Here is a 27,921-nt window from a genome sequence, read left to right as displayed (position 1 = left end):
TTCTGCCCACAGAGAAGGTACCTTTAATCAAGCAGATCAAATCATAACAAATTCTGATGGCTGGCAGCTGACATTAGGGAAACGTAAACAAGAAAATCATGCAACCTTTTAAGAAAAGTCACAATCTGTCATTGGAAAAGCATACTGAAGGAAGTAAATGGAATTCCTAAAAATAAAATAAAAATTCAATAGTTTTCTAAAAGATATTTTGTATTTCAAGTGTCTCTTCTCAGGATGTCATTTATTGGAAGTATTTTTGTGGCTGTCATTGGCTTCACACCTGAACACCTCACAATCTTATGTGAGCTTTGACATCCTGTTCTGTAAGGGGGTTTATCATTGCGTTATTAAGCAGCTTGAGGGCACTCAGGCCTGAGGGCACTCAGCAAGTCCAGAGCCAGCGTGGGATCTAAGCTGAGATACTACAAGTGCAAGGCCAATAGCCCAGCTTTACCACCCCGTCATTGTCCCTGCAGCAGGATTAAAAATGGTTCAGTGATGTTGGCTGTGTGCACTGGGACCCAGCCCGATCAGCACAGTAATTTCTTCCAGCTTTAGAATAGCTTAACTTGTACACAGCAGCTGAAAATAAACCCTCGACTCTGAACAGAACAAGAGAAGTTTTAGTGATGGAGACCTATCAAACCACAGCCTTTTCCAGTTTTTCTTGTCACTGCACACTGGAACCTTAGGCCCCTTCTGTGAAATCTCTCTAAGGTAGACCATATACCTACAAAATACCAGTTGTCTGCTTTCCTTCCTCCTAAAGGGTGTTATATTAACACATGGCGATGGAAACCATCTAAAATAGGTACACATGTACTAGCTTGTGTGCCAGCAGACACCAGACAATCACAAGCCCTCTGGCCTTCAGCCTATGACTGTTCCCTTTTATTCAAGCTGATTATTGATGTAAGATAGAGTTATATATCAGTAACTATACCCAGAGTGAACAGGCAGACAGTAAGAAGGCAAAGATGTTATAAACATCAACAAAGCCACACTAATATCCAGAAAGGTGAAGGGAGGGAGTCTCACCGAGTCCAGGCTGCCACGATTGGAGTCCAGGCTGGTACCATGGGAGTGTCTCAGACCCTCTTCATCATTCAGAGGCTCAGCTGAGGCGTTACCTGCATCTCCATAGCCATCAAACTCCTCATGGTCGTAGTCGGACTCCACATCTGGGGGGGAAGTGTATATGGGCTCTCCTCCCTCTCCACTGTTACTCCTCTGTGTGTCGGAGACAGTGCTGTAAACGCTTTCTGCTGGGCCAGATAAGGCTCTCTGCTCCTTGGGGCTAGTGGTTCTTTCCACAGGCAGTCCTGGAGCAGGGACAGCCTCTCCCACTTCCCTCTGGAGATGCAAAAGGCTTGTGTTTGCAAGTTCCTTTGAGTAGTTACCGCTGTTTCTGGTGCCATGCTGATTCGAGACCACCAAACTGGAAGTTGGCCGTCCATCATCATCGGCATGAAAACCCTCATCGACTTCTTCTTCAGCCAGGGGTGCCACCAGGCTGTAGTCAATGTTGAGTGTCCCCTCACTAGAAAGTGAGTGCTCTAAGTTCTGCACACTTTCATCCAGATTGCCAAAATCCAGCAACTCCAAGAATTCCTGGGCAACCCTTGACGCCTCTTTTTCTAACCTCTGTATCTCTTCTTCTCGCTGCCGATTGATTTCATTCCTGGTGTCTTCAGAGATGACAGACATGTGATCCTCCTTCTGTTGCTGCAACTTTTCAATCTCCTTCTCCAGCCTTAAGATCTCCTCCATCTGACGTCTCTCTTCTTCTTGCAGGGGAATATCCACCTCCGCAGCGTCTACTGTTTCCACCTTAAAGAATTTTAACAGTGTTAAAGCACTTTCTTCAACCTGTATGTGATCCTTGCCTGGACCTTTCACTCCTCCTGCCTCCTGCACTTCCCCTGCACTCACCATCTGCAGAAAGATGACTCCAAGCATCCTGCAATTATTCACAGTGTAAAAGCTGAAGGCAGAACTACTGGACCTTCAGGTATGTCCTTTTTCCCAGAAATCTGCCTCCTTTATGAATCATAAAAAGAAGCTCACTGGGTTCAGTGAATTTTTAGAAGAGCCTCTCTATCTGTTGGTCACTGTACACTGCAATTTGGATAAAAGCAGCCCAAAAGTCCATTCTCTCTTTTTAAACTCGCACACATATAGGAGAAAGCAACTATATATGAATACATATATGCACAGACTGCTTAAGAGCTGAAGATTTCCCAGAAATTCATTAAGAGCTCTGGAAATTCCATTGTTTCCTGAAATGGGCATCTGACCATCAGAATCTGGGGCTGGAAGGGAGATGTGCAGGAAGCAGGACTGCATCCACTTAAACCACAGCCCAACAAAACTCCACCCAGAATTTCTTGGCATTCTTTAGGATCACTAGATGGCTGACAGCTGACTGCTGAAGACTCTGTCTTACTCTATTCTCCACACTGATTTCTCGCTGACATGTGATAACTAGAAGATGGAAGATACTGGTTAACTTTCACTGATGTTTAACTGTAAGATAAAGCCACCCTCTCCTCCACAGAGGACGTTGAAAACATACATGAGAGGAAAGATGCACACATGAGAAAAAGCAAAAATAAATTCCAATAGGATTTAATGTACTTCCTGATAGGACTTATGACAATGCAGTCAATATATTGGCCTGTTTAAGCCTTAATCCTTGTTTTCTTTAGTTATCTTGTTCCTTGTTCTCTACCTGACTCTCACATGTTGATGAATACATTTCTGCGCTCTAATCTGTCATCTCTCCTGAACAAAGATGGTCTGAAACTGGGGAACAAGTGGTATGGGAAGAAAACCAATGGCATACACAGCTATTTTCACACACCTCAGGGTAGGTGGTCTGCTCTTCGGTATGTCAAGTACCAACAATTAGATCAGCTACAAGGGGTTTATTTTAGCCATGGCAGCAGTTGGCTGCACTCTTATTTTGGCTGTTAAGAGGCAACAATCCAGCAGAACAGACTGCATCACAATGTAGCACATCACAAGGTTATCTAACAAGCTCAAGCAGTAGAGATAAAAAGAGGATGCTGCGTGTTCAATACGGAAATTTTCAAATAGAACCTATGCAAGCTCATACAAGAGCCCTGAGAAAAGCCCTACATTGTTAACTCTGTGCACCTCTGCCAAAGCCAAACGCCGGCAGGTTTTGAGTGGACAAAGCCCATTTTCTAAACAGTGTTGCCACAATAACAGTATCAGTATCCAGACAAAGTGGAGGCAATGGAGGACTCTTCACAGACACTCACAAGAAAACATGTGAAAAGAGTAACTGCTGAACGTACCTGGGCCACCTGCAGTAGTGCATTCAGTTGCTCCTTTTCTCTGTCAAAAAGAAAGACATGACAGTCAGAGACGGACCTAGCTCTCCTATGTGAAGTTTTCAGAATTACATGGACACATCATCCTTCCATGAATAAGGTTAAAATGAGGTACTTACTGTAAGACTGATTTAAAAGCTTTTGCAATTTAGTAAAAATCCAATTCTCTGTGGTTGGCATGACCTTTGTGGATGTAACAGATTTTCCCCATGCACTTAACTTTCAGATCAATTAGAAAATTGGATTAGTTGGAACACACCAGGAAGGACATTGGAAACAGTGACAGAAAGACAAATCAGACTCATGATAAATGTAAACAGAATCTTCTTAAGTACTCTTAAGTCTGTGAATATTAAGGTTGTACGTGTGTAATTGACAGATATCAGGAAACTGTGGTTTTTTTAAACAGAATTATTGCAATACCAGCACTGGATTTGTGTTTTGTTTCGCTTTTACTGTATTAAAGCCCCAACTGGCATAACTTCTCAGGGGCATGCAAAACCCAGTTTATTAGTGGAGACTGTAAGAGTCAGAGTTTGTTCATAAATATGAGCAGAGGAGAAAAACTACCCCATGGTGTGGAATCTCCACCTACATCAAAAAGGCTGTACTCCAAAGAAAGCTGTCACTGTGGCCAGTTTCTCCAGAGTGAGAATGCTACAAGCAACTGAACCAGCAGACAGACAAATGCCAGGGTCATGCTTAGGGAGCAGGAACAGGAATAGGATGCTGCTGGATGGAGGAAAGCTACCACTGCCAGTGGTAACTTTCAAATCCATAACTCAACCCCAGGGAGAACAGGAGGGCAATGATATTTATTTCCCAGGCCTTGCAGATTTTCCCAGCCAAATTCCAAACTGCAGCTGCAAGTCACAGAGTCCTTAAAGCTCTCACTCTTGTGCTCACTCTCTTAAAAAAATCCAGGAAATATTTGTAAAGGAAAGCTGACATAACTGAGATCCAGATGGTTCCAACTCTACTGAAAGATCCCTAGCAGTCATCAGGAGTTAAACAATTGCCTTAAACGATAAGAGGGCTCAAAAGCACAACCATTTTAAAACAAATTAGGAATACCACCTATAATCTACATACTAATTCCTGCAACTGTTCCACACAGTTTTTAAACCTTTGGTATTTCTTGCTGCTTTCTAGTCATCATCAACTGATCTACACTCTTCCTGAAATGTGATACCCAAAACTAGGGACAGTACTCCAAATGAAGTCTTACAAGTGTCAACTGGTACAGAAGTATCAGCACATCTTACAGAAACAATCTGGTTGACAGAGAACATTTGCTTTCTCCTCTCACACAGCATGACACTGGTGACATGCTCAACTTAGCCTCCAGACCTTGCTCCTGCTGCTGAAGTACACATTCCTCCTCTGCTCCTTGATTATTCCTAACTAAATCTGCGTATGTCTGTTACAAAACTTACCCTGTTTTTCAGATCCTTTCTTTTAACTTGCCAAAATTATCTGAACTGTAATCCTAGGCTATATGCCTACAGCCCCTCAGCAGATGGTTTTATCTGCAAATTTAATAAGGATATTCATATTTCCTCATCCAAATTCTTATGAAAACATTGCACAAGTACCATATCCAGCACATATCATGGAAGAATCCCATTCAAGAGTTCTCTTCTATTTAACAAAAAGCTACTATTGTTTATTAATTAAAATGCAGTAAAAACACAAATCCTAATCCTGCTTCAGGTACTTTTTTCCAAAGCAAATTTCTTTTAGCATCTTAGAATACTGCCACAACATATCAAAACCCTTACCTACCTTTTACCAACCCAAAGTCAAGTTTCCTATCCTCCATGGGTTTTCCCTGTCCACAAGACATGCCATAAGCTACCACAGAAGGAAACAGGTAATTTTAATACTGTTTGCTTTTCAGAAATCCACACTGGCTTGATTTCTTTATCAAGCATTTACAACTGCTTGATTATTTGTTTCAGTATGTTCCTGAAATTGATGTTAGGCTGACTGGTCCACAGTTCTCTCATTTTTCCTTTTCCCATTTTAAAAGGTATCATTATTGTTTGGTATTCTCCATTTTTATGGAAACTCCATTACTATCCACAAAGGAGAAGAAAAGAGAATAGCTGTTTTAAACTTCTTTTGCTAGTTCTTGAAGGACCCAAACATTATTTTCACCGAGTCCCAATACCTTCTTTATAATTTGTAATTTGATTTATCTGAGCATTTTCTAAACTTTTATTTCCATTACATGTTCTGAATTCTTGTACATCCTTCCTAATCATATTTAGTGTCCAACAGTTAAGCTTTTGGGGAAGATAAAAATAGCATCAAATACCTCAGTTTTCTCAACATTATTATTTTTCTTCCTGTTGAATGTTAGACCAAATTGTTCCATGTCTCCCCTTTGCTACCAGTGTATGCACAATAACTACATGCCAACTTTTCAGTTCAGTTTCAGTTCAGTTCAAATTGTACCTAGGTCCTTCTGATTTTGTCTCTACACTTGTGTTGGGGTTTTTTTGCTTGTTCTCAGTAGATTAGCTGATTTGCAATTTCTGTGGACTTCCACCTCATTTTTTAGGTCAAATGGATGTTCAGAAGTTAGCCAAGTTGGTCCACTAGTACCGTTCTGGCTACTCACTCACATGCCATTTAACATTAATTAGAAAATGAAAATAAAATGAGTTTGCCTGATTCCTAGAAACACCGACACTTCTCTGCGATGATGCTGGGTGGAACACATCTCTCATGGTCTGGGAACTAAAGGGCAAAACCAATCTACAACCAACAAACTAGACAGGTCCTTCCTTTTATTACAGAATCAAATGCTGAGTTGGAAGGGATCCATCAGGATCATCGAGTCCAACTCCTGGCCCTGTGCAGGACACCCCAAGAGTCACACCATGTGCCCAAAAGCATTGTCCAAATGCTTCCTGAACTCTGTCAGGCTTGGTGCTGTGACCACTTCCTTGGGAAGTCTGTTCCAGTGCCAACAACCCTCTGGGTGAAAAACCTTCTCCTGATATCCAACCTAAACCTCTCCTGACTCAGCTTCCTGCCATTTCCTTGAGCCCTGTCACTGGGCATGAGTGAAGACATTAAAGCCTACTGCTCCTCTTCCCCTTGTGAGGATGTTGAAGACCCAGTCTCCTCTTCTCCAGGCTGAACAGATCAAGTGACCTCAGCCACTCCTCGTATGGCTTCCCCTTCAGACTCTTCACCATCCTCATTGCTCTCCTTTGGACACTCTCTAATAGCTTAATGTGTTTTTTATATTGTGGTGCCCAAAACTGCACACAGGACTCAAGGTGAGTGCTTCTAAGCTTAGAATTTTCTGATGCTTGCCACTCAGTCTGCTGAGATCCACCTTTGGGAAAGTATGTAACAAAAGCCTAGAAGAAACGTAACCAACTACTTCTGACAAGCGAAATATCACACAATTGCATGTTGAAATTTATATAATAATAAACCAGCAGAGTCCAGTGGGCGCAGCGAGCGGCAGCGCTGACCCCACACACACCATCACTTCTCATTTGCCACTAGAACTGCTGGGTAAGCTCCTTCATTCCCACCAGGGTTTCCTGCCATCCTTCCCCTTTGTCTCCAGACCGCGCGGTCACCCGCAAAGGCTGCCGTGGTCAGGGGGAAGGTCTGACACCATTTGCCCTTTGACTCCCTACGCACCATCGCCCGTGGCGGGTGCCATCATGGAAAGGGGTATTTCCACCATTCTGGGTTTCTCTTTTTTCTCAGGGTGTTTGTGAGATTTAGAAGTTTTGTATCTAGTGATTATTTACTGTTGTTTTTTGCCTGTTACAGTTTCACTTGTTAGTAAACTTAATTTTTTCACTTACAGCTAGTTGTATTCATTCCTTATCGGTGGAAAGGGATTGGTTAAAACAAAGGGGGAAAACTCATTTGAGAATGCTACACTTTAAATTGTCTTCAACCAAGACAGAGCGCAAGATACCATCTTGTACCTTTCCTTCACCTCTTCCTCTTCCTGTTTCCTCCTACGCTCCTCCTCTTCTTGCCATTGTCTTTCCTCTTCCTCTCTTCTGATCTGTTCTTCCTCCTCCTGCCTCCTTCTCTCCTCCGCTTCCTGCTTCCGCCGGAGTTCCTGCTGCAGCAGGTGCTGGTAGAGGCTGCGAGCCAGGCGGCCACGCCAGTGCTTCTGCAGGGTCACCGCAGAGGCCTTCAGGCGCAGCAGGCTCTTCTTCCAGAAGTATGCTCGGTAGTTCTTTTGGATTATAACAACACTGGATAGCACCTTCTGATACTTCTTCCTACAAACAGAACCAGACACTTAATGCGCCACGAAGTCATACGCGCTCTGCATTTCTCATGCCCTTGCATACTGACCACATCCACAGAAAAGTCCTTTTGGAAAAACAGACTTCAGAAGTGACATTTCTGTTCCTCTCCTGCCACTACCTCTAAATCATATTCACCTCACTGTCCTCCCTCCTAAATCTACCACTAGGTTGTTTCAATGGGCACCTACTTTTGTAAAGACTCTCAGAGGATGAGGGAGAGATATGTGGTAGATGGAAAGGGAAGATCCTCTGGCCCAAAGTCTCTTTGCATTGCACATAAACACATTCACTGCGCAGTGAGCATAATCGTTCAGTATGGATTTATTAGAATAGAAACATACAAATGGCGTTACTGTAGGAGAACAAATATTGCTCCATCTCTTAAGTGGTCAAAAGCAAATTACTCCGAGAAAAGCAAAAACAGCTTTGGTCACATAGATTTGGTCACATTCATTTTGTACTGTCTGGGAGAAAACACACTGATACTACAATATTGATGGCTGAATCAAACATTGTAACAGGTTCACAGAAACAAATACTTCTATTGCACAACATTTTGCTTAAACAAGAATCATAGAATATCTTGAGTTGCAAGGGACCCATGAGGATCACCAGTGATATCAAAATCAACTATACAGGACTTTAAGAACATGATAGGGCCCCCAAACACAAGAATCATCATTCAGTATTTTTGTAGTCTAGTAAAGTTGTAGAAAAGTCAGGTTTTGCCTCTGCATTACAGACTACTTTTATCAAGGACATGAATAAAGTTTCTGGTAGAAGTTTGTCCATGATACACAAACTGGGCAAATAACAAGAGTTACCATTACACAGTAATCTGGATCTATTTGTAAGCTAGATTCAAGCAAACATTAAACAATCCAAAAAAGCCAATCATAAGGTCTTGTATTGAAGAATCAAAGGCCAAACACACCTGATGTGGGACGATGCTAGGAAGCAGAAGGCAAAAATAGATTTTTGGGCCCCAGATCATCACACAAAGGCAAACTCCCACCACAGTGCTATAGAAAAAATACTACTGGGATTCTTATACTTGTAAGCAGAAATACTGTTGCATAGAATACTGCTTTTATCCTGTGTTCTGTGTTAGCACCCCCATTTCAAGAACATTGTTAGAGTCTCGAGTGATTTCTGAGGAAGCAGGACTGGAATCAGAAATTCAGGCTTAAAGAACGAGAGCAATTGCTGCATGCAGGACCTTAAGAAACAGAAAAGGCTAAGGAAAGGCTTGATGCCAGTTCAAGTATCCACATTTCTATTTTTCCAACAGGGCCCGTAAGATTTAACCAACCTGAAGCTGACATCTATTAAGGCTGAAAATAAACAGACATTTTTAAAAGTAATTTAATATACTTAGACACCTTAATATCTTGCTGTAGGGAAACAACCACTGGTACTAGTCAAATCAAAACCTTCTTTAATCCAAACCAGAATGTGAAGAGAGAAATTCTATGGGGCTGTTACATAGGATCTTGGGCCAGCAGGCTACAGTAATCCTTGAGGTCTTACAGTGCTAGAAAGCACACTGGAAATAGCATGGTACTCGCACATACACTTCCCACAGACTTTCTGCAACACCCTGAGGAAAAGATACACCTTAAAATCCCTGTCCTGGCAATGAAATTCCCTTCAAACAGCAACAGGGACCTATGCTGACAGCTTGCCACCTCCCTGCATGCCAGATACATCAGCCCAGTCAAGAAAATCAGGAGAGGGATGGTAATAGCAGTAGTGTGCAGAGGTCATGCTCTTTTCCGTAAGTATTAAGTCAAAGGGAGGAAGCACAGAGAAAAGAGGAAAGGCAAGAGGTGGTAAGAAGTCGGAGGTTTTAGGTTAATTATTCCTGGGCTGCAGTACCCTCATCCCCACTCCCTCTGTCCGCCCTGTGTCCTGCACATGGGGTGTGAACAGCTGCACATGCACTCTCTGCCAATGCATAAGTGCATCAAAAAGGCTACTCTGACTTTTACAAAATGCATCTGCTAGAAACTCTCTCAAGTGCAACATGTGCCAAGCCCTGCCCAGCTACAGGCCAGCTCTGCCTGCTAATCTGCCAGGCTGAAGTGTCCCCTCACTCCTCATGACCACAGCCAAGCTTGCAGATGCCCTTCAGCTGGAATTGCTGCTCACAGGCCGCGAATTTCATTCCCCTTGTTCAAGCTTCCACTCACCCTTCTGCACTGGCCAAAGAAGTTCAACCTGCAGACCAAGTGAAGGGGTTGGGAGACACCCTGACCATGAATCACACCAGAGGTGGCAGGCTGGCTGCAAGGCTCCAGTGCTATATTTGAAATTTAGTTAATTATTCTGTCAATGAGCTGTATGCCTCCAAGGACTAGAGAACACAGGGTTATGGAGCAATCTGCTACTGTCTTCTTCCTGTGAGCAATACAGTCCCTGCAGAAACCAGGGACACAGCCAAATTCGTACATGAATCCTGCACTATGTGGTTTTTAGCTGATGAAGCTGTTACCTGCATCTCAGAGCTCCACAGATTAGCTACATAGGAAAGGGGTCATTTCAATAGGCTTGATTTTCTTGTCTCACATTTTAGTGATCAGAGATGCTAGGCTGCATAGGCTGCAGGGAATGAGAGCAAAGAAAATCTGGTTCTCCAGGCTCACAGAACAAGTTCACAAAGGGGAAGGAACCAGTAAAATCCTTCTTTTGCCAGTCCACTTTGCATGAAACCAAATGAATTTAAATACACTTATACTTGCAAAACTAACAGAAATGGTATCAAGCTTAAGGCAGCACATACTGGTATTCCTGCCCAACTCTGCACAGACCATTCAGTACTTGCCCAGATGAACTCCCTCCTGCTGGACTTTTTTCAGTACAGGAGCAGTGCAACTGGAAACTTCACTGAAAGTTTTCCAGACCCCCTCTCCAGCTCTTCTTTACTCCCTGCTCTCCTCCCCTGTGAAGTTCAGTTACCTCCAGCTGCTTGTGAAGATTTACACTCTGGCTGCAGAAGCACAGCTTGTCCTTAAGGATGAGACGCATAACAGCAACATGTGGGATGGGGAATTCAGAAGAGTGGAGGCTGAAGGACCACAAGATTTCTAACTAAGTGGAACACTGCTGCCACACTGTCTCCATCACAGCCTGGTAGGGCAGTAGCTTCCTTACCAGGAACTCAGAAAATCAGTAATCCAGTATGCCTGAAGTGATGTTTCCCAGAAAATCAATTTTCCTGTGCTATCCCTACCCCTCTCTCCAAATGCTAGACACAAAATAAGAGGGAGCTGTGGCCCTGACACAAAGAACTTGGAATCTCATGTACAAACAATAGAGCGAGCTCATTTGTCTTCCTAGAGGGAAATAAATAAATGAACAAAAGCCCCAGAGACCAAATGGGTATTTTGCTGATATTCCACACTGGCAAGGCAGGGTACAACCCTTGCACACATTTCCCAATGCAAAATGAGGTACCTGGTGTAACTGGAGCTCTAAGAAGAGTGCCTGCTGAAACAGCTCTGCTGGCCAGGGATTTCACCTCCTCACAGCCCTGACTGACAGGTGTCTGGAGCAAAGACCAGCCAGGAAAGAGCATCTTACTGGGATTAAGTGTGCATACCACAGCCATTAAGGAGTCAGCTGTTGCACTGACTTCGAGGGGCAGAGGAGGGGCTGTTTGTCTGCAGTTGGTTCTCCCAAACCTTCTCTGGTCAGGTGCAAAAGGGAGAGGCAAGAGGAGATTACTGTTGCGGAGTTGGCCAAAAACCAATTCTGAAGAGTTAATTAAAAGGAGAGGGAGGTCACGAGGCAAACAGGCAGGGCGAGGAAAAAGGGTAAGCAAAGGCAGAACTGCAAGTGAGGAAGAAGCGATTGGCAGGGGGAGCAGAAAACAGAGTTGACAGGCACAAGGAAAAGGAGGGGACCCAAAGCGTAGGTGGGGCCCAGCCAGGAGAGCCCTGAAGGCAAGGAAAAGGTGTCATCAGAGGCAAGCAATGGGTACAGAAGTTCCCGGGAAGCCTGCTGAGCAGCGTTGAAGGAGGGTGCAAACGTGCACATAACTGAAAGAGAGGTGCCAAAGGTGCAGGAAGGTTTCAGCAGAGCTGATGCTGGCAGGGAGGGCAGATTTTGCAACTCTCCCTTAGAATTCCGGAGGGGAAGACGGGACGGATGCTAGGGGACTAGAGAGCAAAGCAGGGGGTCAGGGCAACCCAGGCACGCAAGCACAGGGATGGTGGGGCAGAGCCCAGCACTGACCTTGCCATGTAGCCCAAGACGTGGGCCCGGATGACTATAGCTGCTTTCCTCAACTCCTCTTCCCGATCCTTCTCCAGCTTCTGCTCAAGAGCTTCCTTCAGGAAAACCTGACGCCACGGGGAGGAGTTTCAGTAAACACAAAGAGAGGAAAGAAGTCAGTCCCCGGGAGAGCCGGGCGGTTTCATCCCCGGGTGAGCGGCGCGGAGAGCGCTCCGTGCCCGGGCGGCTGCGCTGCCGCCGCCCCCGCGCCTGCCCCGGCGCTGCCCCGCGGCGCCCGCACTCCGAGCGCCGGGAAAAGTTTTACAGCGGCGTGAGCCAAACTCCGAGCCCAACCCCCGCCTCCCTCACTCTGTGGTCAAGACTTAAAAGAGGGAGGGAGGGAGCAGAGGAAGGAGGGAAAGAGGAGGGAGGAGGAGAGCCCGAGCTTGCGCCTGTGATTAACTCTTTCCCAGCTGACAGCTTTCCCGGCACAATCCGGTACCTCCCTGCAGCAGGCACTGGGACCTACTTGGGTGATTAAATATTTTGCAAAGAAACTCCTCCGCATTTCAAGAAAAGGGAGGAACTTTTAGATTTCTAGAGTCCAGGAAGTAACCTTAACAGCAGTCTTAATAATGGAAGACAGGTGGAAAGCCAAAAGCCCAGTCGAGGCACAAAGCCGCGCGTACTCAGTCTACCCCTGCTGAAGCCCTCCACCGACCTCCAGAAGCTCTGGGGTGGGGATGCTTCCTTGCTGAAGAGGTTCAACAGTGCAGCATGTACTAGGGGCAGCTAAGCTCTGAGGACAGAACTCTCCAAGTATTACTGGTTGCACTTCAGTGTCTAGTATTTTAATTCTCAGGCATCTTTCACCACCTGTATTTACAACCTCTGCTCGGTGCTAAATGCTTGTGAAGAATGAAGGTGCCATGTCAAAGACAAAAGAACTGAGATACAAGCAAGATAAGGCCATGTTTACAGGAATTGTGCTGACATATCTGAGCCATGTTAGATCAGCTGCTTTGCATTAGGTTAGCACAGGGTTCAGCACAAATTCCTGAAATAAATGCACTGCTTTCTGAGATGGACTGCAGCCTGCATGGAGCTCCACGACACCGTGGGTACACTGCTGGCAGTATCCAGACTAGAACAAGCTGGTAAGATATGTCCATACAAGCTGCAGTCACAGCAGCAAGTGCCATATGGCCATGCTCGTGTGACCTGCTGCCTGGCACTGGATAAATCCCTGCCAGGGCCAGCACAGAATGGGCTGCACTAGGGAAGTGCAGCCCCCCTTGTTAAAGCACTGCCGTGTACACAAGCTGTGAGCTGATATTCATCAATCTGCAGAATTCAGGACCACATTAATCATTAAAAACTCCTTATAAATGTACTGGATCCATGTGGTTGTGCTGAGAGGCCAGAGGTTTGAACAGTTATTTAGTCCAGTGTCCTGCACAAATTCTCCTCTTTCCCACTTATCTCCCCTTTATGTCTCTCTATACCTTCCCCTCCATCACTGCTTTCAGCCTCATCCCTTAAGGCTCTTCCTTCCCCCTGCAATGACCATTGTGTACTGACACCTCTCCCTGACTTGCTACCCATAGCCAGTGGCTTTCCTGGACTTGAATTTCTCTTGGGGAGCAGTTTCCATTAAGAAATGAGCTGTTTTGTAATGACTAAGTAACCACAGGTAGCCTGAAAAGAAGCTTCGTTATCAAGGTACTGCCAACCATGAAGCTGGCATCCTTCCCTTCAAGTTGTACATCCACTCCCTCTGTCAACTCAACGATCTTTTAAAGATTTCTTTGAGGCAGGGATTGCTCTTTCCATTACATTCCAGAACCAAGCAGCAGTCACCCATTTCAAGAATGCAACCAGCAAAACACTGTCTCAGTCCATTATCTTCATCAAACTGCAAAAATACTCAGGCCACCAGTATTTCCCTGGCAAGCACAGTCTTTGCTGAGCCAGGCCAGTTAAGGGGGGGGAAAAGACTTCAGGGCATGCAGAGTTCCATGTGACCCAACCCTAATCCTATAGGATTATATGCTTGAGAGTGAGGGGTTAATCTCAAAAAACATAACAATATCTCATTATAAACTGTTGCCATTTTGAAGGTTTGGAGTTTTTTTAGACTCCTGTAGATGACAAGGAAAAGTAACATCTATTTCAAGTCCAGAAGTATTTTTGATGCCTTGTGGAAATAAACTGGAAAGTGGCTGTTTCTTTGTCATAATTCACAGTCATTTTCTGAAAACATGAGATAGCTTTCATCTGAGGAAGGAATGATTGAACAAAACATACAAGGTTACTTCTATCGTATTCTGCTCATACTAGACACCGGCCAGATTTTAAACCACAGTGCATCACCATGGTGCAATGCCTGCATGCACCATCAGTGTGACAGTGAGCATGGTGAGGTTTCACCGAGATCAGCAGACACAAAGGTAACTGCTTGGGCACCCATGTGTACATAAGTGGGATCATATGATTCTTGGGGACAACACTGGGAAAGCAGGAAGTGGGTCACTGTGACCTGGATGCCAAACAGTGTACAGCAACCTCCTGCTTCAAACAGGCCCTGCAAACCAGCAGGTTGAAATGTGGAAATTAATGCCTTCAAATAGCAAGGGCTACTGTGTAGGAAATCTGTGTTGTGAATATGGGCAAGTATGGCAGAAGGTCCAGGTGCACTGAAGAAAGGGTCATGGAAGCTGCTGCTCCATCCCAGGATATCCCCAGTGAAGGCAAGGGCACCTGAGCACAATCTCTTTCATCATCACACTGCCCTCAACTCTGCCATACCACCAGATAAAACCTGTATTGCATGCGTTAATACCTCTTATAAACATTAATTTGACAATTGCCAGCACAGCAGCTGCTCTATTCTTAATGAAAAACACAAAGATCATCCTGCCCTTCCTCCTCCATTTCCTTTCCCAAGCTTCACAATCCCCTGCACTAATTCACAGAGTCTTTTCCTTCCTCCTTCAAACAATTGCTAGGGATATAATTATCCTTCCATTCATTTTGCAGGAAGTATTCCCCCTTCTATAAGCCTTGCTCTTCACCCACCCCTTATACTCTTCCTAGGTTACATGCCCATGGGCTTGTCACACCTTTTTCAGTAGCTACTCCTGACACCATAAGCCAAGATTAGTTCTGGGAATCCCAACCTGAGTACCCAGAGCTGCACCTGTAGCAGCAAAATTAGCAGTAAGGCGATGCAGGGGACTTCCTCTTCAGGACAAATGACCTATGCTCTGTTCCCCTTAGCTGGTAGCTTCACTTCACCCTTACCTGAAAGCCTCTGGAAAAATTAAGGCTCTTTTCTCCATCAACCCAAGTATTCCAGGCCTGTGTTACATAGCACCAGCTGAAACATCAATGCAGACAAAGCAGTCTGTAATCCAAAACCAAGGCACAACAGCTGGATACAGGCAGCAGGGAAGGTACTACCAAGAAGCACCACTGCTCTGCACGGCCTCACCTTGTCATCTGCTTTCCTAGGGACAGGCTTTCAGGAGGCACTGTCACAAAGCTGAGTTGCAAAGTGGTCTCCAAGGGAGGAATGAAATGGCTTTCCATGGGAAAGAATGCCAAGTGACTCATCTGAAGAATGAAATGGCAGGGTAGTACACCTTGGAATGACAGCATCTTGGAGCAGCCAGGGACTGACCAGCCATTCAGCATGGCAGCAAGTGTAGAACATGCCAGGACAGCCTTGGAGTGATCCATTCCTTCAATAAATAGAACTGCTCCCCTCTACCAGGACACACATCTCTAATACAAACCATGCCCAATAGAAAGTTACTTCTATAACCAAACAAGATGGCTCAACTGCTTCCCAGCTCCAGTGAATTTTCCTTCTCAGGCATAAAGAATACAAAGACTGCCTTTCTTAATAATTTCAATCTTTCCACAATATTCAGACTCACAGCGACCAGGGCCCAAGCAGAGAGATTGCAGTTTACCAACATGCCACATACAGCTCTTCAGTCAAGTTTTAGTTTACAGGACACAGTCATTAAAAAATAAATACATTAGAGTACATCCAGAGTTTTGACAAGACACAAACACATTTTCTTTGCCACAATTACCACCCATATTGGTTTTTTCCAAATAATTTGTGCAGGTCAAGGAATGAGTGAAAACAGACAGATGGACTCAGTCCTTCATGATGCACAATGGGGACTGAAGAGAAAAGGGACCTGTAGCTTCCAGCAGCTCAAAGCAGCCTGGATTTCCTGCTTGTTGTTAGTCTACTGTAGGCCCTGGACTCCAGCTATATAGCTTACAACCTTTTGTACTCTAAAAGGTGAGTATGTGCATGTGAGTTTGGTCCTCCATCTTGCTACCCTTGCTGTACTGCAGCAATCTTCCATCTCTTGTCATGCTAGGAAGGAAGTTCAAACTCTGTGTTTACCAGCTCTAACCACCAATTTCTAAAGCTTTCCAGACAGCTCTGCAACACACGTGCTCTCCACATAGACTTTAACACTAAAATGCTGGGAGACTGGCAGTCACCCAAGCAATGTGGATTATCCAGGGACAGTAACGACCAAAATGGTTCCTGGTTTGCAGGCACCATTGAGGAGACTCCAGATTCCAAAATCAAAGATGGGGAACACTTTAATCATAGAGCAGAAATACCGCTAAGTGATAAAATCTTCTTTCTGGAACATCAGTGGAGGCATGGGGAAAAAAAACCAACCAAACTCCAGAGTAATACATGTCCTTCCCACAAAAATGGCCAGTGGTTTCCTTGATTGTCACACAGAGTTCATAGCACACACTATCAACTGGACTACCACCAGTCCTCTAGGAAGAGGAGAGAGAGATCTTGCTCTAATAACTATTATAGTCTATCCACTTACTGAGAAATAATTGCTCAAAGCAACAAATGTCATTATCTGATCTCCTGGATAAATTAAACGTGCATGTTCACTAGAATCACTTCTGGTTTCATTGTGGCACTGGAAATATTCTGAAGTACTTTTCTGAAGGCTTAAGGACAAAAAAATGCAAGAAGTTGCTTTGATGTACTACCATCTGCTCTAGATATGGACTGCATACCCACTATTGAGAAATGCTGCCTGCACTGGACACCATCCATCTTGGAATATTCTTTGAAGAATTTACTGGAGTATGTGGAAAGCTGTGATAGAGACAGCTTCACATTCCCAGATTTCTACAGCAATATACCTCAAAATGCTCACATCTATTGCTACATGAAAATCCAGACTATTCCAGGCAAGAGAGAAGTGTTAAACATTCACCAAAACAGAAGCAAGATCTGAATTACGCAAGTGGGCAGAAGCATTTGGATACCTTTTCATAGAAAATGTATGCCAGCATCTGGGCTAGCTGCAAAAGCATCATCTGAGCTTCCCCAACAGAAAGCTGTCATACATCTGGTGATGTAGCTATTCACAGATTAGATATATATCAAGCTTCAGCTCCCTGCCTCAGGCAAGAATTTCAGTTAGTCAAGCAGAGTGAAATACCTGGCACAAGAGGCAAGAGTTAATGGCACACATTACAATTACATAAAATGAGACCCATGCTTGTTCCCCTTGAATCTGCAAATTGGATCAGACACAACAAAATCAATCTGGCTTGGTCAATGAGAAGGAATTTAGATAAAATCCAAAAACCTGCTGTCTCTAGGTGCATAATATGGGAAATATTTGAGATGCTACAGGTCAGTGGCATAGGCCAGTGTATTTAAAGGATCATGACTGCAGTGCCTTGCCATCTGACCAGCTGCAGTCACGTCCCCTTGCAGCTGGAATGAAGCCATACCCTTCCCCACACTGATGAAGTACCTTGGTTTTACCCAACTGCCATTCTTTCTTGCTGCTATCATAGGTCTGAAGAAAACCTGCACATACAGCTTTGCTGTTGTCTGAGAGGCTTGGCCCCTTCACAAGCATCTTGTACCTGAGAACAAAACAGAATCTCATCAGATTACAGATGACAGTAACAGCCCCCCTCCCTCTCTCTCCCCAATCTTTTAACTCTAATTATCCTCCTCCCATTAGTCCTTCTTCCTCTGGGACCTTCCTTCTTCATGTTTGCCTTCCAATTTGGAAATTTCCATCCCCCAACCTTTATCTGTTCCTACCACACTGGCAATTATTGTTGCAATCCCAGTAAAAGAATACAAACTCAACAAAATTTTTCGGTAAAGAACAACTGTCTTTCTGAAACATGTGCTTTCATCAGACACAAGTTATTTTGTTCAGTATAGGGGTGGCATTTAATGCTCCAAGAGACAAAGGAAGCAATGTTCAGTGTCCCTTCTAGCCTTAAACTTCAAAAAATCCTTTTGATGTGGCTCATTAAAAGAAATAATCACTCTTTCCGATATTAATCATCAACTATACTGTCCATTAGAATTCTCTTCAGCTGCCTAAAGGTTTTAAGCATGGTATTTTCCTTTTACATATTATGACCAGCTGGGTTTCACAGCATCACAGTAGCAAAGCTGTGGCAAAGCTACCAAGAAAAATAAAGAAAAAGGAAAAAAAGACCAAAGACCATCTGGCTATTTTTCCATTCTGACTTTTAGCCTAAAGGCAAGTCTCCAAAAGGCCTCGCAGATCAGTCTATGATATGGGCATTAAGGCCATGGTTAGAAAAACATCCCACAGCTGATCCATACCAGAAGAAGCAGTTAAAGAGGGAACAGTCATATAGAATTCTACACTTCAGGGCTGTTCCAGCATATGGTACAATGACAGCAATTACCTGCTGAGAAAGTCCTGGAAAAGGCGCCGTATAGGGAAACCTGCTCTTCGAACTTTCACTGTCTCCAGCATCCCTGAGTACCGGAGCTGATTTAGCACCACGTCTGGATTAAAGAGGTTCGGTGCCTAAATAATGATCCAGAATCAAAACCAAGTAAGTGAGACAGTCACAGGCTGTATATCTGTTTTGCTGTAGAAAGGGAGCCCTGCATATTTTGGCATGCCAGGTAAAAAAGGGGAAATTTGGGTCAAGGGGAGAGCAACCTCGCAACACTGCATTGTGCCGAATAAGGGACAAAAGGGTGTTGAGCTGATTCTGGAAGAGGAAAAATAGTTTGCAGACTGCACTCACAGTTGGACTCTGGTAGGAAAGCAAAGATACAATGTCTTAACACATACACAGTGCAGAACCCTGACTCAGTTCTCTTTGCAGTCTCTCTTTTCAGTTAAACTGGAGACAAACTACAGAATTCTTTTCTGGCATAAATCCCCTAAGCAGCCTGTCCTCTGCCATATCATACATGGTTTCAAAACAAAGAAAAGGATCAGTTCAGAGTTCCCCACCCAATCTAGTTAGCAGCATATCCTCCTGCCACAGCTCACAATACAAGTGAGAGCCAGCCTGTCCTCCCTAAGCACTGTGACTTGCTCATCATGTGTCCACCTCCTCTGCCTCAGAGCCAAAGATCTGCAGGAGACATTGCCTACTGCACAAGCCCTTCATTCCAGAACAAATTTCTCTACTGGCACTACAAACAGGAGTGATTGCTTCTTCTACCACAGCTCTGGACTCTGCACAATCCTGGTTAATCCTCCAGGCTTCATAAGCACTGAAAGAGGTGGGAATGGCTACATAATCTCATATTCAGCATGCAGTCTTTCCATCTGATTACCAGGAGGAAGGTGTGTTTTTTCTCAACTATAAAATAACTAGAAGGAAAAAGGGAAGGTGGGAAGGAACTGCTCTTAGCCTCAGTTTGAGGCACCTGCTAGGCATTGTGCAAGGGTGTGCTCATGCAGGCCTGTGTCACGTGCACACGTGTGGCTGGGAAACAGACTTACCTTTTCTGTATTTGGTTTGATGCAGCGGATGAAAAATGGGTTGGAAGTACTAAGCGTGGCCATCAGGGAATGGAGAGAATCCTAAAGAGCAGCAAGAGAAACTCAAAGGATCAGTCACTACAGAAGGGAAAGGGGCTACATTTCATGCAATAAGGTCTTCATGCAGCCCTCCCATTCCTAATATCCTTTGACTCTGCCTACCAAAATTTCAGTAACCCAAGAGATTCCTCCCTGTCCAAAACATACCCACACATTTTGCTCTTAAGACTGTTTACGTGGCCATCTTTGTTCTTTGGGCTGTATTTGTGAGTTAATTTTACAAGTCTCTCAAACTTTAAATACAGGAAAACAAAACAGTGAAATGAACAGAAGGTCTGCAGACAATCTAAGTGGGTGAGATTCATACCTGCAAGGTTCTCCCAATAAGGTTTTATTGGAATTGTCACAATACCTGTAAAAATGTGGCCTAAAAGGACACATACACTTAGCTGAAACACCAAACAAATATGAAAGATCAAAGAACCTCAAGAACTTCATATGCTTAGGGAAGTATTCTTTTCCTCTGCCACCCTGCTCAGTCTTATTATCTCACATTTTATACCAGACAGAAATCCTTGGGGCAGTGGCACTGTCTTTTTTTAGCACTGCAACATTCCTGCACATTTTCAGTGCTGGACACAAAACAAGGATGAATGACTCCTCTTGGCTGCAGGCCTTGCTTTACCCATCTGCTCCTCCCCAGAAGCCTGCTGCTCTCTTGGAAAACATCATACCCTGAACTGGGAACTGACAGTCGGTCTGCGCCTCTGGGTGCCCATCTTCAGTGTCTCTTCACTGCAACGACTGCAGACTCTTTCAAAAAGGTCATAGATGAAGTCCAGCCTAAGGGAAAAGAAAAGAATTAAAGAAGATGCAAGACACCTACCACCTGTGAGAAGATGGTTCTCATTGTCAGCTACTGCCCTGTCCCATTGTGAAACCCCTCATTCTTACACCTGCTGTGCCAGAGTGGCTGCAGGAAGCAGTTCAGCTGGGCACTTCAGTGAGGAAATTAATACTGCCCATGTGGCTGCCCAGATCCCATAGGCTGCCCTGTATGCCACACTGAGCTGCAAAGCCAGAAACCCCATCTCACACTCTCAAGCAGGATATTACACAAAGGAAAAATCTATATTCTGCACTGGCTAGGACACCTCCCTTGAGCTATATGCCCCCAGGCAAAACTATCTTGAAGGTATGCCAGCTGGACTGGCGCTGTCATGCCTCCTAAACTAGCTCGTATGATGAGTCCCCATGACATGCTCATGAAATTGGAAGCTCAGCTTTTCTGTGGCCAGAGGAGTTCTAGAGCTACCCTCAGTGTAGGTCATTTCTGGGGAATCTTCCACCATTTTGCTACTTCTGAGACATTGGTGCTGGTTCTTACAAAGCTGCACAAAGTTCTTCAGCGCTGCTTGTGCCAGTTTATTGTTACGGCTGCTTCTGGCACAACTTCCCCTCTGGCATGTTGAAAAAGCCTGAGTCCTTCTATTATGCTGGACAATAACAACCACAATTCTGGCCTCAAGCCTCATGTAGAATGTTCCCCAGATGCCAATGTCCAAGTAAGACAACTATGAACAGCTCATAGTCTCAGCTCCCTCAGGTTGAGGCTTCTCACAGTGCACACTCTGCAGCAGCTTCAGATAAGATGCAGTTCTGGAACAGTCTCATCAGACTGGAGCCCAAAGGCAATACATGGGCTGTGGTAAGAGGCACATGGTACAGTTGCTACTCAAAGACTTGTAGGATTCTCTGTGTTACTAAATGCCTCCCTCCTACTAGGCCCTACTTCTGTTTTCCAGACCTTGCTCAAGATCAAAATTAGCTCATTTCTCTAACATCACGTTGCAGCTCTGGGATATAATATTAGGGGCCATGCCCAGTCCCACAGCAACAGGACAAGGACAGATGACTGCCACTAACAAGCAGGCTGGAAAACAAGCAGCCTCTGTACAAAGGCTGGCATTTGACAGCATGGCAAAGAGCATTGACTCATTCAGGAGCAACTTTGCCATTGTTGGTATAGGGAGGTAAGAGAAAGAAGGAAAAGGAAAGGGGGAATGGAAGGGGAGGGGAAAGGGAAAGGGAAAAGGGAAGGGGAATGGGGAAAAAACCAAATTGCCTGGTGGGACCACTGTCATGCTGTTAAAGCTCTTTTTAAAACTGGGACAACATGAGCCCTGATTAAATCTGTGCCTCATCTGACTTCTCCAGCTCTCCTTTCTTCTATCAGGACACTTCAGCAAAAAAAGAATGATTAAGAATGGTGCCTGATGCTCTGGCAAAAGCAGCTGCTTTCCTTGGTCTGGTTTATTACATGAACGTGGCTTAGTCCAGCCCAACAGATGTGGCCTCCTCACAAGCATACCTGCTGTCTTTCAGCATGTTTAAAATGTCATCGCGAAAGGTGTCTCTGTTCTTCTCCAGAAAGCCTCTCACATCATACAGCACCTGCAACAAAGACAGAGCCACTAGAGCAGTGCCCTACAGATCATTAAGCCCTTCTATATTTCCGTGCCAGTGTACAAGGCCTCCAGCAGAGCTACACAGTAATACTGCAGGCATGTGCCAAGATCTGAATTTCTGGGGTCAAAGAGCTGAAGAGTTCTGCATTTACTGGCAAGAAAGTGGCTTTTAATCATCAATTAAAAAACACCAAAAAAAACCCCTCAAAAACAAGAGCAAGGTGAAACAGCTGCAGAGATTTGCCTGGCAGGAGTGGGTGTGTGGGGAAATACTCTGCAAGGTGTGGGGTACTCCGCTCACTTCAGGAGAGTGAAGAGAATGGCCACCCAGTGCCCCAACTTCCCAACCACAAGTGCTCAGCAGATATTATTCTGGGAGGAGGTTAGCCCTTCTTTAATGTGCAGGTGTCCTCCCGTGACACACCTTCATCTGCTTCGTATCTCTCCACAACAAAGAGCAACATTTAACCTTGAAGGCTCGGGGACCTTTTCCATTTTGCAATACGTATTTAGCCTCTTGTCCTCCTCCTCAAAAGTCAAATTTTCCTTGTGACTTTTCCTTTGAGTAAGGAGGAGTTTATCCCCCAAACAAAAAGTTACCTGAGAAACTCAAGCATCCAAGTTGGAGAATATAGTACTGGAGAATGACATGCTATTTTAATCCCATCACACTCATTGTGCTCTGGTATGGGACATTAACTGTGTGGAAACACACAGCTCAGAGACATTCTTGTTTTTTGGAATCTAAGGACCTCAAGTCCAGCATACACCAAGCATCTCACAAACACATCACAAACACCTACCTCCCCTGCATAATGTCTTATTCCAAACTGATGGTCTGTCACCCGAGGCTTCACATAGTAGGGGTTGCTCTGAAAAGAAAGAAAAAGAAGTCGTCTTATAATGCTGGTATAATGATAAATAGAGTCAGTCAGGAACTCTGCCATGACTATGACGAGGCTGAGATGGGCAAAGACCTTTGCTCTTGCAGAGCCCGACCACATCTGCTGCAGCTATCTGCAGCTACATCACAAATACGTTACTCAAATTTAAGATGGAAATATCCAGCCCTTCAAGGCATTCCTCATGTGAGCAAGGGCTTGCAGAATCAAGGCTGCGGAGGCATGCCATGGATGAAATGTTAATTCTTGTGTGTCTGACACCTGAGGAGGCTGAGCTCCACACAAACCATGTGGTGCAGGACACAGGATCAGGATGCAGGGAAGATGGCAGCTTTGCATAACATCTACACACCTTTTCTTCATCAAAGGAAATAACATACCAGTTTCCTGTCTTCCTCTATAGTTTATCTTTCTTTGCACCTCTCTTCCCCTATATTCAACATTCAGTTTTCCTTTCTCTTTTTTCTCTCTCTCTTTTCCCCCATCCTTTCTCTGTTCTGTGAAAACCATTTTAACTATTTAAGAGCAGCCATGCCCCTCTAGACCAACGATCTATCCAGCTGGATATTCTGCCTCTTGCACTGGATATGTAGGGTAGAGAAAGAACAAAGCAAGTAAATCCTACTTTCATCCTAATATTCCCTCACACTCTAATTATTTCTATGAGGCCTGCCTAACTAGTAACCCCAAATGTATTTCTCTTTGAAATACTTGCTCATTCCACAAGTGAACCCATGCAGACTTCTTGCATCCAGAGTGTCCTTTCACAGGGAGCTCTCAACCAACTACATAGTGAACTAGAGCTGCTTGGATTTAAGCCTGGCTTCCATTAGTGCCATTTATCTTCTACAGGCCATGTGTGACTTTTAAACCCACCACACCCCCAAGTCATCTTCTCTCCACAGTGCAGGGCCCATTCAACATAGTTTTCCGTAGCACTGAAGCTGTCCCAGACCTGCTGTTTGCCAGTTCTGACAGAAGCCCTTCTTGAGTGGAGGGGCCCCATGGTGTACAGGGTTCGAAGTGCAGGTGATCTATAAATCATACAGTGCCGTAACAATGTTTTCTACTTTTACTCTATTAATTTCTTAGGAGCTTTTACTACTTCATTTGGGGATTTTTATTACTGCTGAGCCCTGTGCTGATATTTCCATGGAACTATCCATCACAGCCTCTGTCTGGGTCTCGCTCCTGAAGAGCAGCAGTCAGTTCAGGGGGCCATCATTTCAAAGGTGAAATTGGGACTGTTTTCCTTCAGGCACAGCATTTTACATTTATCTACACTGCTTTTCATTTTCATTTTCACTTTACAACACAATTAGTCTCATGAGGTCCCTCTCAGTCCAGCCTTGCCCTGTGAGTCAGCAGAAAACCTTAGTGCTTACAGGAGATAGTGTCTTACAGACCTTCCTTCCTTGAGGCAACTGACCATTTACATTCTGTCAATTTACCCAATTGTGAAATAAGAACTATAGGCCTGTAGTTTCCTGCAATACTTTCTAAAAACTGAAATAATTCCCCACCTTCTCAGACAAAAGTACTATGAAAATTTTAAGTAACGTGTCGCACAATGCTGTTTGTAATTCAACTCTTTCATCTTCAAGTTCTTTTAGCAGTATTTAGCGGGTGGACAGCTTCTGATGCTAATAATTTGTTAGTGCTACTGAAAGTTTTTTCATGATTTTTTTTCCTTTCACTTTGACCCCATTTCATTGCTCTTCCCTTCCCTCCACACAGTCATCTTTTTCCAGCCACAAACTTCCCTGCCTTCCTCTCCAAACATGACTGCTACTGGATCTCTCATGTGGACTGGCATCCTGTTCTCCTCTCCCTCTCTACCAACCCTTATATTTCACCCATGCTTACAACACTTTTGGCTCCTTCTTTTATCTTCCCTGTTGCTCCTCTCTGCAGTTTTATCAGAGATCATATTCTCTTAAATCTCAGCTTTATGCTTTTCCTCCTTAAGACTACAGCATTCCACAGAAAATACAGAGAAGAGGGCTTGTTCTCTTCAGGCTTCCCAGCAATGCTGGCTGGATGTCTTCCAGTGCTCTTCCAGCCAACACTAGAGACTTTAACTGGTGTAAAAAATGCTTTTGCCTTCAGCAAATGCAAATCCTAGAGCACTCTCCACTTCACTGTTCCTCCCTGCACTCACTACTCAGCCTCTTCCATCTCTTGCAAGCTCCCTAGGGTTCCACGTTAACTGCTATTGCCTCAAAGCAGACAGAGGTGACACTATGAACAGCTTAATGAAAAGGCTACTCAATGCACAGAAATCACCAAAAATAGCAACCAAAATGTCGTGGGGCATAAAAGAATGCAAAATAATACTGGCAGTCTCATGCTGCTGTACAATAAACCACAGGTACCTTCTTACCAAGGGAACTGCACTCTGGTCTGATTATTTATCTCAGAAAAGAATAGAGAAAAAAATATGTAGACAAATTCAGAAACAAACAGCAGAAAGAAAGAGGAGCTTTGAAATGCCTCCATTTAGAGACAAACTGAAGAGTTTGGGACAGTTCAGAAAGAAAATTCATAACAAGCGATGCATTAAAAATATTCATTAGTTCTATATTTAGAAATACCAACAACAATTTAAAAAAAAAAAAGGTAAATCAGGCATTATCACATTTCTTTACCTATAACACAAGGCAAAGACACAGTGGACTAAATTGAAGGCCTTGATTTAAGCCTAAAGAAAGGAAATATTTCCTCAAAGCTGTGTATAAGTAGCCAACCAAAAGTCATTGCTATTGTTTCCAGTTTGAAGTCATGAATACAACTACGAGAGTTAGAATGCAAATACGAAAAATGAGAACATCTGCATCTATGCCAATTTTAAGAAATCAGATAAAGGATACAAATTTGTATGTTTTCAGGCCTGGATGAAGTCTGAATTAGAGTACTAGGAAACATATTTGCTGACGTTGTTCTCACTATAGTAGTTAATTATTCCATAAGTCCATGCTACAGGCCTTAATTTGCTTTGTTTTCAGTCTATTTACTATTTAGAACAAAGTGTTGGCTGTAGCAGAGACATGGTAAGGGATTGCTGCAGTGATCTCACTGGGGTTTCTGTGTCCCCAGGACAGCTTTCTGACCTGCATGAAAAAGCTGTTCCACTACTGTGTCCAGAACACAAGAAAGAGGATGAAAGAATTTAATTAATTAGGAACAATAAGAGAGCTTTCATTAAAAGTCATGAGGCAAAAGCCGTCCCCAGCCCCAGGAGACAGATTTGACATGCTCTGGAGCAGACTGCTGTGAGTCAGCTGGCAGGAGAAACCCACACACACTGTGCAGCCACATCCTGTGCCTGGGGTGCTGCCTTGTGTCCCGTCGCAGACCAGCAGAACCTGACCTCCATCCCATGCTGCAAATTCAAACCTCCTCTGCCTGCAGCCTGTGGAATGCACACTCCCTCTTGTCTATGTGCACAAGAGACCATTCTCAGGTTGCTTTACATATTACTGTTCAGTGCAGCCTTATTAAACACTTGCAGGTTCGGGCCTAAGGCATTTTAAATTTCCTGCACAAAGCACATATTTTACATCAACAAAACCTTCACTTTAGGTTTTGAAATGCTGATGGGGCTAACATACTGATCATTTGCCTGCCAGGTTATTTTCTTACTTACCATATGCTGGCTGTGAAGTTTTTCCAGAAGGGTGTTGTCTGTGCCTTTGGGGAATCGACTCTCTTCATTCACCAAAGCCAGTAGACCTAGTTTCTACAGCCAAACAAGAGACAGGCTTTTACAGTCAGCAAAAGCTTTAACTACACAGCACCAAGCCAAGAACTGGAGATCTGAACAGATCATTGATCATAACCCTTGAGTTATACCCAGCAAGGCTCAAACTGAAAGCAGAATTCTGGACAGTTAATGCATTCAGCAAGCAGAACAGAAGTGAAGATTATTTATAAAAAATGCACATTAAGGTTTTACTTAAATGTGAATCCCTGTCTGAAACTATGACACCCTTCCTAAGCTTACTCTCAACAGTAAGCCGAGATCTGCTTTCTTGAGTCAGGTCTATGGGTAGAACAGCTCATACTTTTGCCAGGTCACTATGGGAAGAGGATCTGAGCAACTATCCACTTCTACAACCAGGAAATGCCAGGGAAGATCTCAGCAGAATCAGCAGTCCCCTACTGCGATCCCTAGAAACTGTCACAGGTAACTGCTTACCTTCTCAATAAGGTCCAGGCACTCTGCATTATCCATCCAGTCAATGGCTTCCCAGTTTATCCCTTCCCTGATAGTCAAGAACAAACAGAACAAAACTGTGAAATGCAAGATCCAATGTCCTGGGGTGTAGGAGAGCAGACGTAACTGAGCATGGCAGCTGTCCCAGGACTCAAGACAATTTGCAGGAATTAGGCTTTGCCATGGCTGAGGAAAAAGAATAAGGGGACACAATGCACTGCTAACACAAGGAGATGGAAATAAGAGACAGCCTTTCAACCAGTGATTTAGACTAATGCTTTTCTTATAGCCATTTAGCAAATTTCACACAAATTTTAAGACTGTGCTCCTTCTGGAGTGATGAGTATCAGCCCATGCAGTGGTGATGATGGATAGTTTGCCAGACAGCTTCAAGAGTCAACTGCTGACCCACCAGTCTGGAAAGCAGGCCTGAGGCACATCTGCCAGAAGACTGAACCACACTTCACAGGTTCACCAGGAGAAGAGACAGGAGGGAGTTTTCAGGGAGAGTTTTGAAGAGGATGACACAGATGAGCTTTGGCCTGACATGCAGGGAGCCTACAGGGTGGCCCTGCATCTTTCAGAATAGGAGACGACATAGGTA

General features: G+C 44.2%; 1 protein-coding gene across 4 annotated transcripts in view; it reads right to left on the bottom strand.

Moving 5' to 3' along the window:
* Nucleotides 1-27,921, bottom strand: part of LOC121670397 (unconventional myosin-X-like) — an 89,733-nt gene that overhangs the window by 21,556 nt on the left and 40,256 nt on the right. For all 4 annotated transcript variants that reach the window (XM_042040541.1, XM_042040540.1, XM_042040542.1 and 1 more), the window contains 12 exons: nucleotides 27,300-27,366; nucleotides 26,748-26,840; nucleotides 23,003-23,071; nucleotides 22,103-22,185; nucleotides 20,466-20,574; nucleotides 19,693-19,773; nucleotides 18,632-18,756; nucleotides 17,707-17,821; nucleotides 11,897-12,003; nucleotides 7,325-7,630; nucleotides 3,324-3,363; nucleotides 1,039-1,830 (listed from right to left, as the gene is read on the bottom strand). In XM_042040541.1, coding sequence (XP_041896475.1) covers nucleotides 1,039-1,830; nucleotides 3,324-3,363; nucleotides 7,325-7,630; nucleotides 11,897-12,003; nucleotides 17,707-17,821; nucleotides 18,632-18,756; nucleotides 19,693-19,773; nucleotides 20,466-20,574; nucleotides 22,103-22,185; nucleotides 23,003-23,071; nucleotides 26,748-26,840; nucleotides 27,300-27,366 — 1,987 coding nt within the window. The remainder of the gene's footprint in view (nucleotides 1-1,038; nucleotides 1,831-3,323; nucleotides 3,364-7,324; nucleotides 7,631-11,896; nucleotides 12,004-17,706; nucleotides 17,822-18,631; nucleotides 18,757-19,692; nucleotides 19,774-20,465; nucleotides 20,575-22,102; nucleotides 22,186-23,002; nucleotides 23,072-26,747; nucleotides 26,841-27,299; nucleotides 27,367-27,921) is intronic.

Source organism: Corvus kubaryi, unplaced genomic scaffold (assembly GCF_017639235.1).
Source record: "Corvus kubaryi isolate FWS band 111438036 unplaced genomic scaffold, C.kubaryi_AGA036_p1.0 37396, whole genome shotgun sequence".
NCBI classification, from domain to species: domain Eukaryota; kingdom Metazoa; phylum Chordata; class Aves; order Passeriformes; family Corvidae; genus Corvus; species Corvus kubaryi.
Note: the sequence above shows the minus strand (reverse complement) of the source record. Positions and strands in the feature narration are given on the sequence as shown.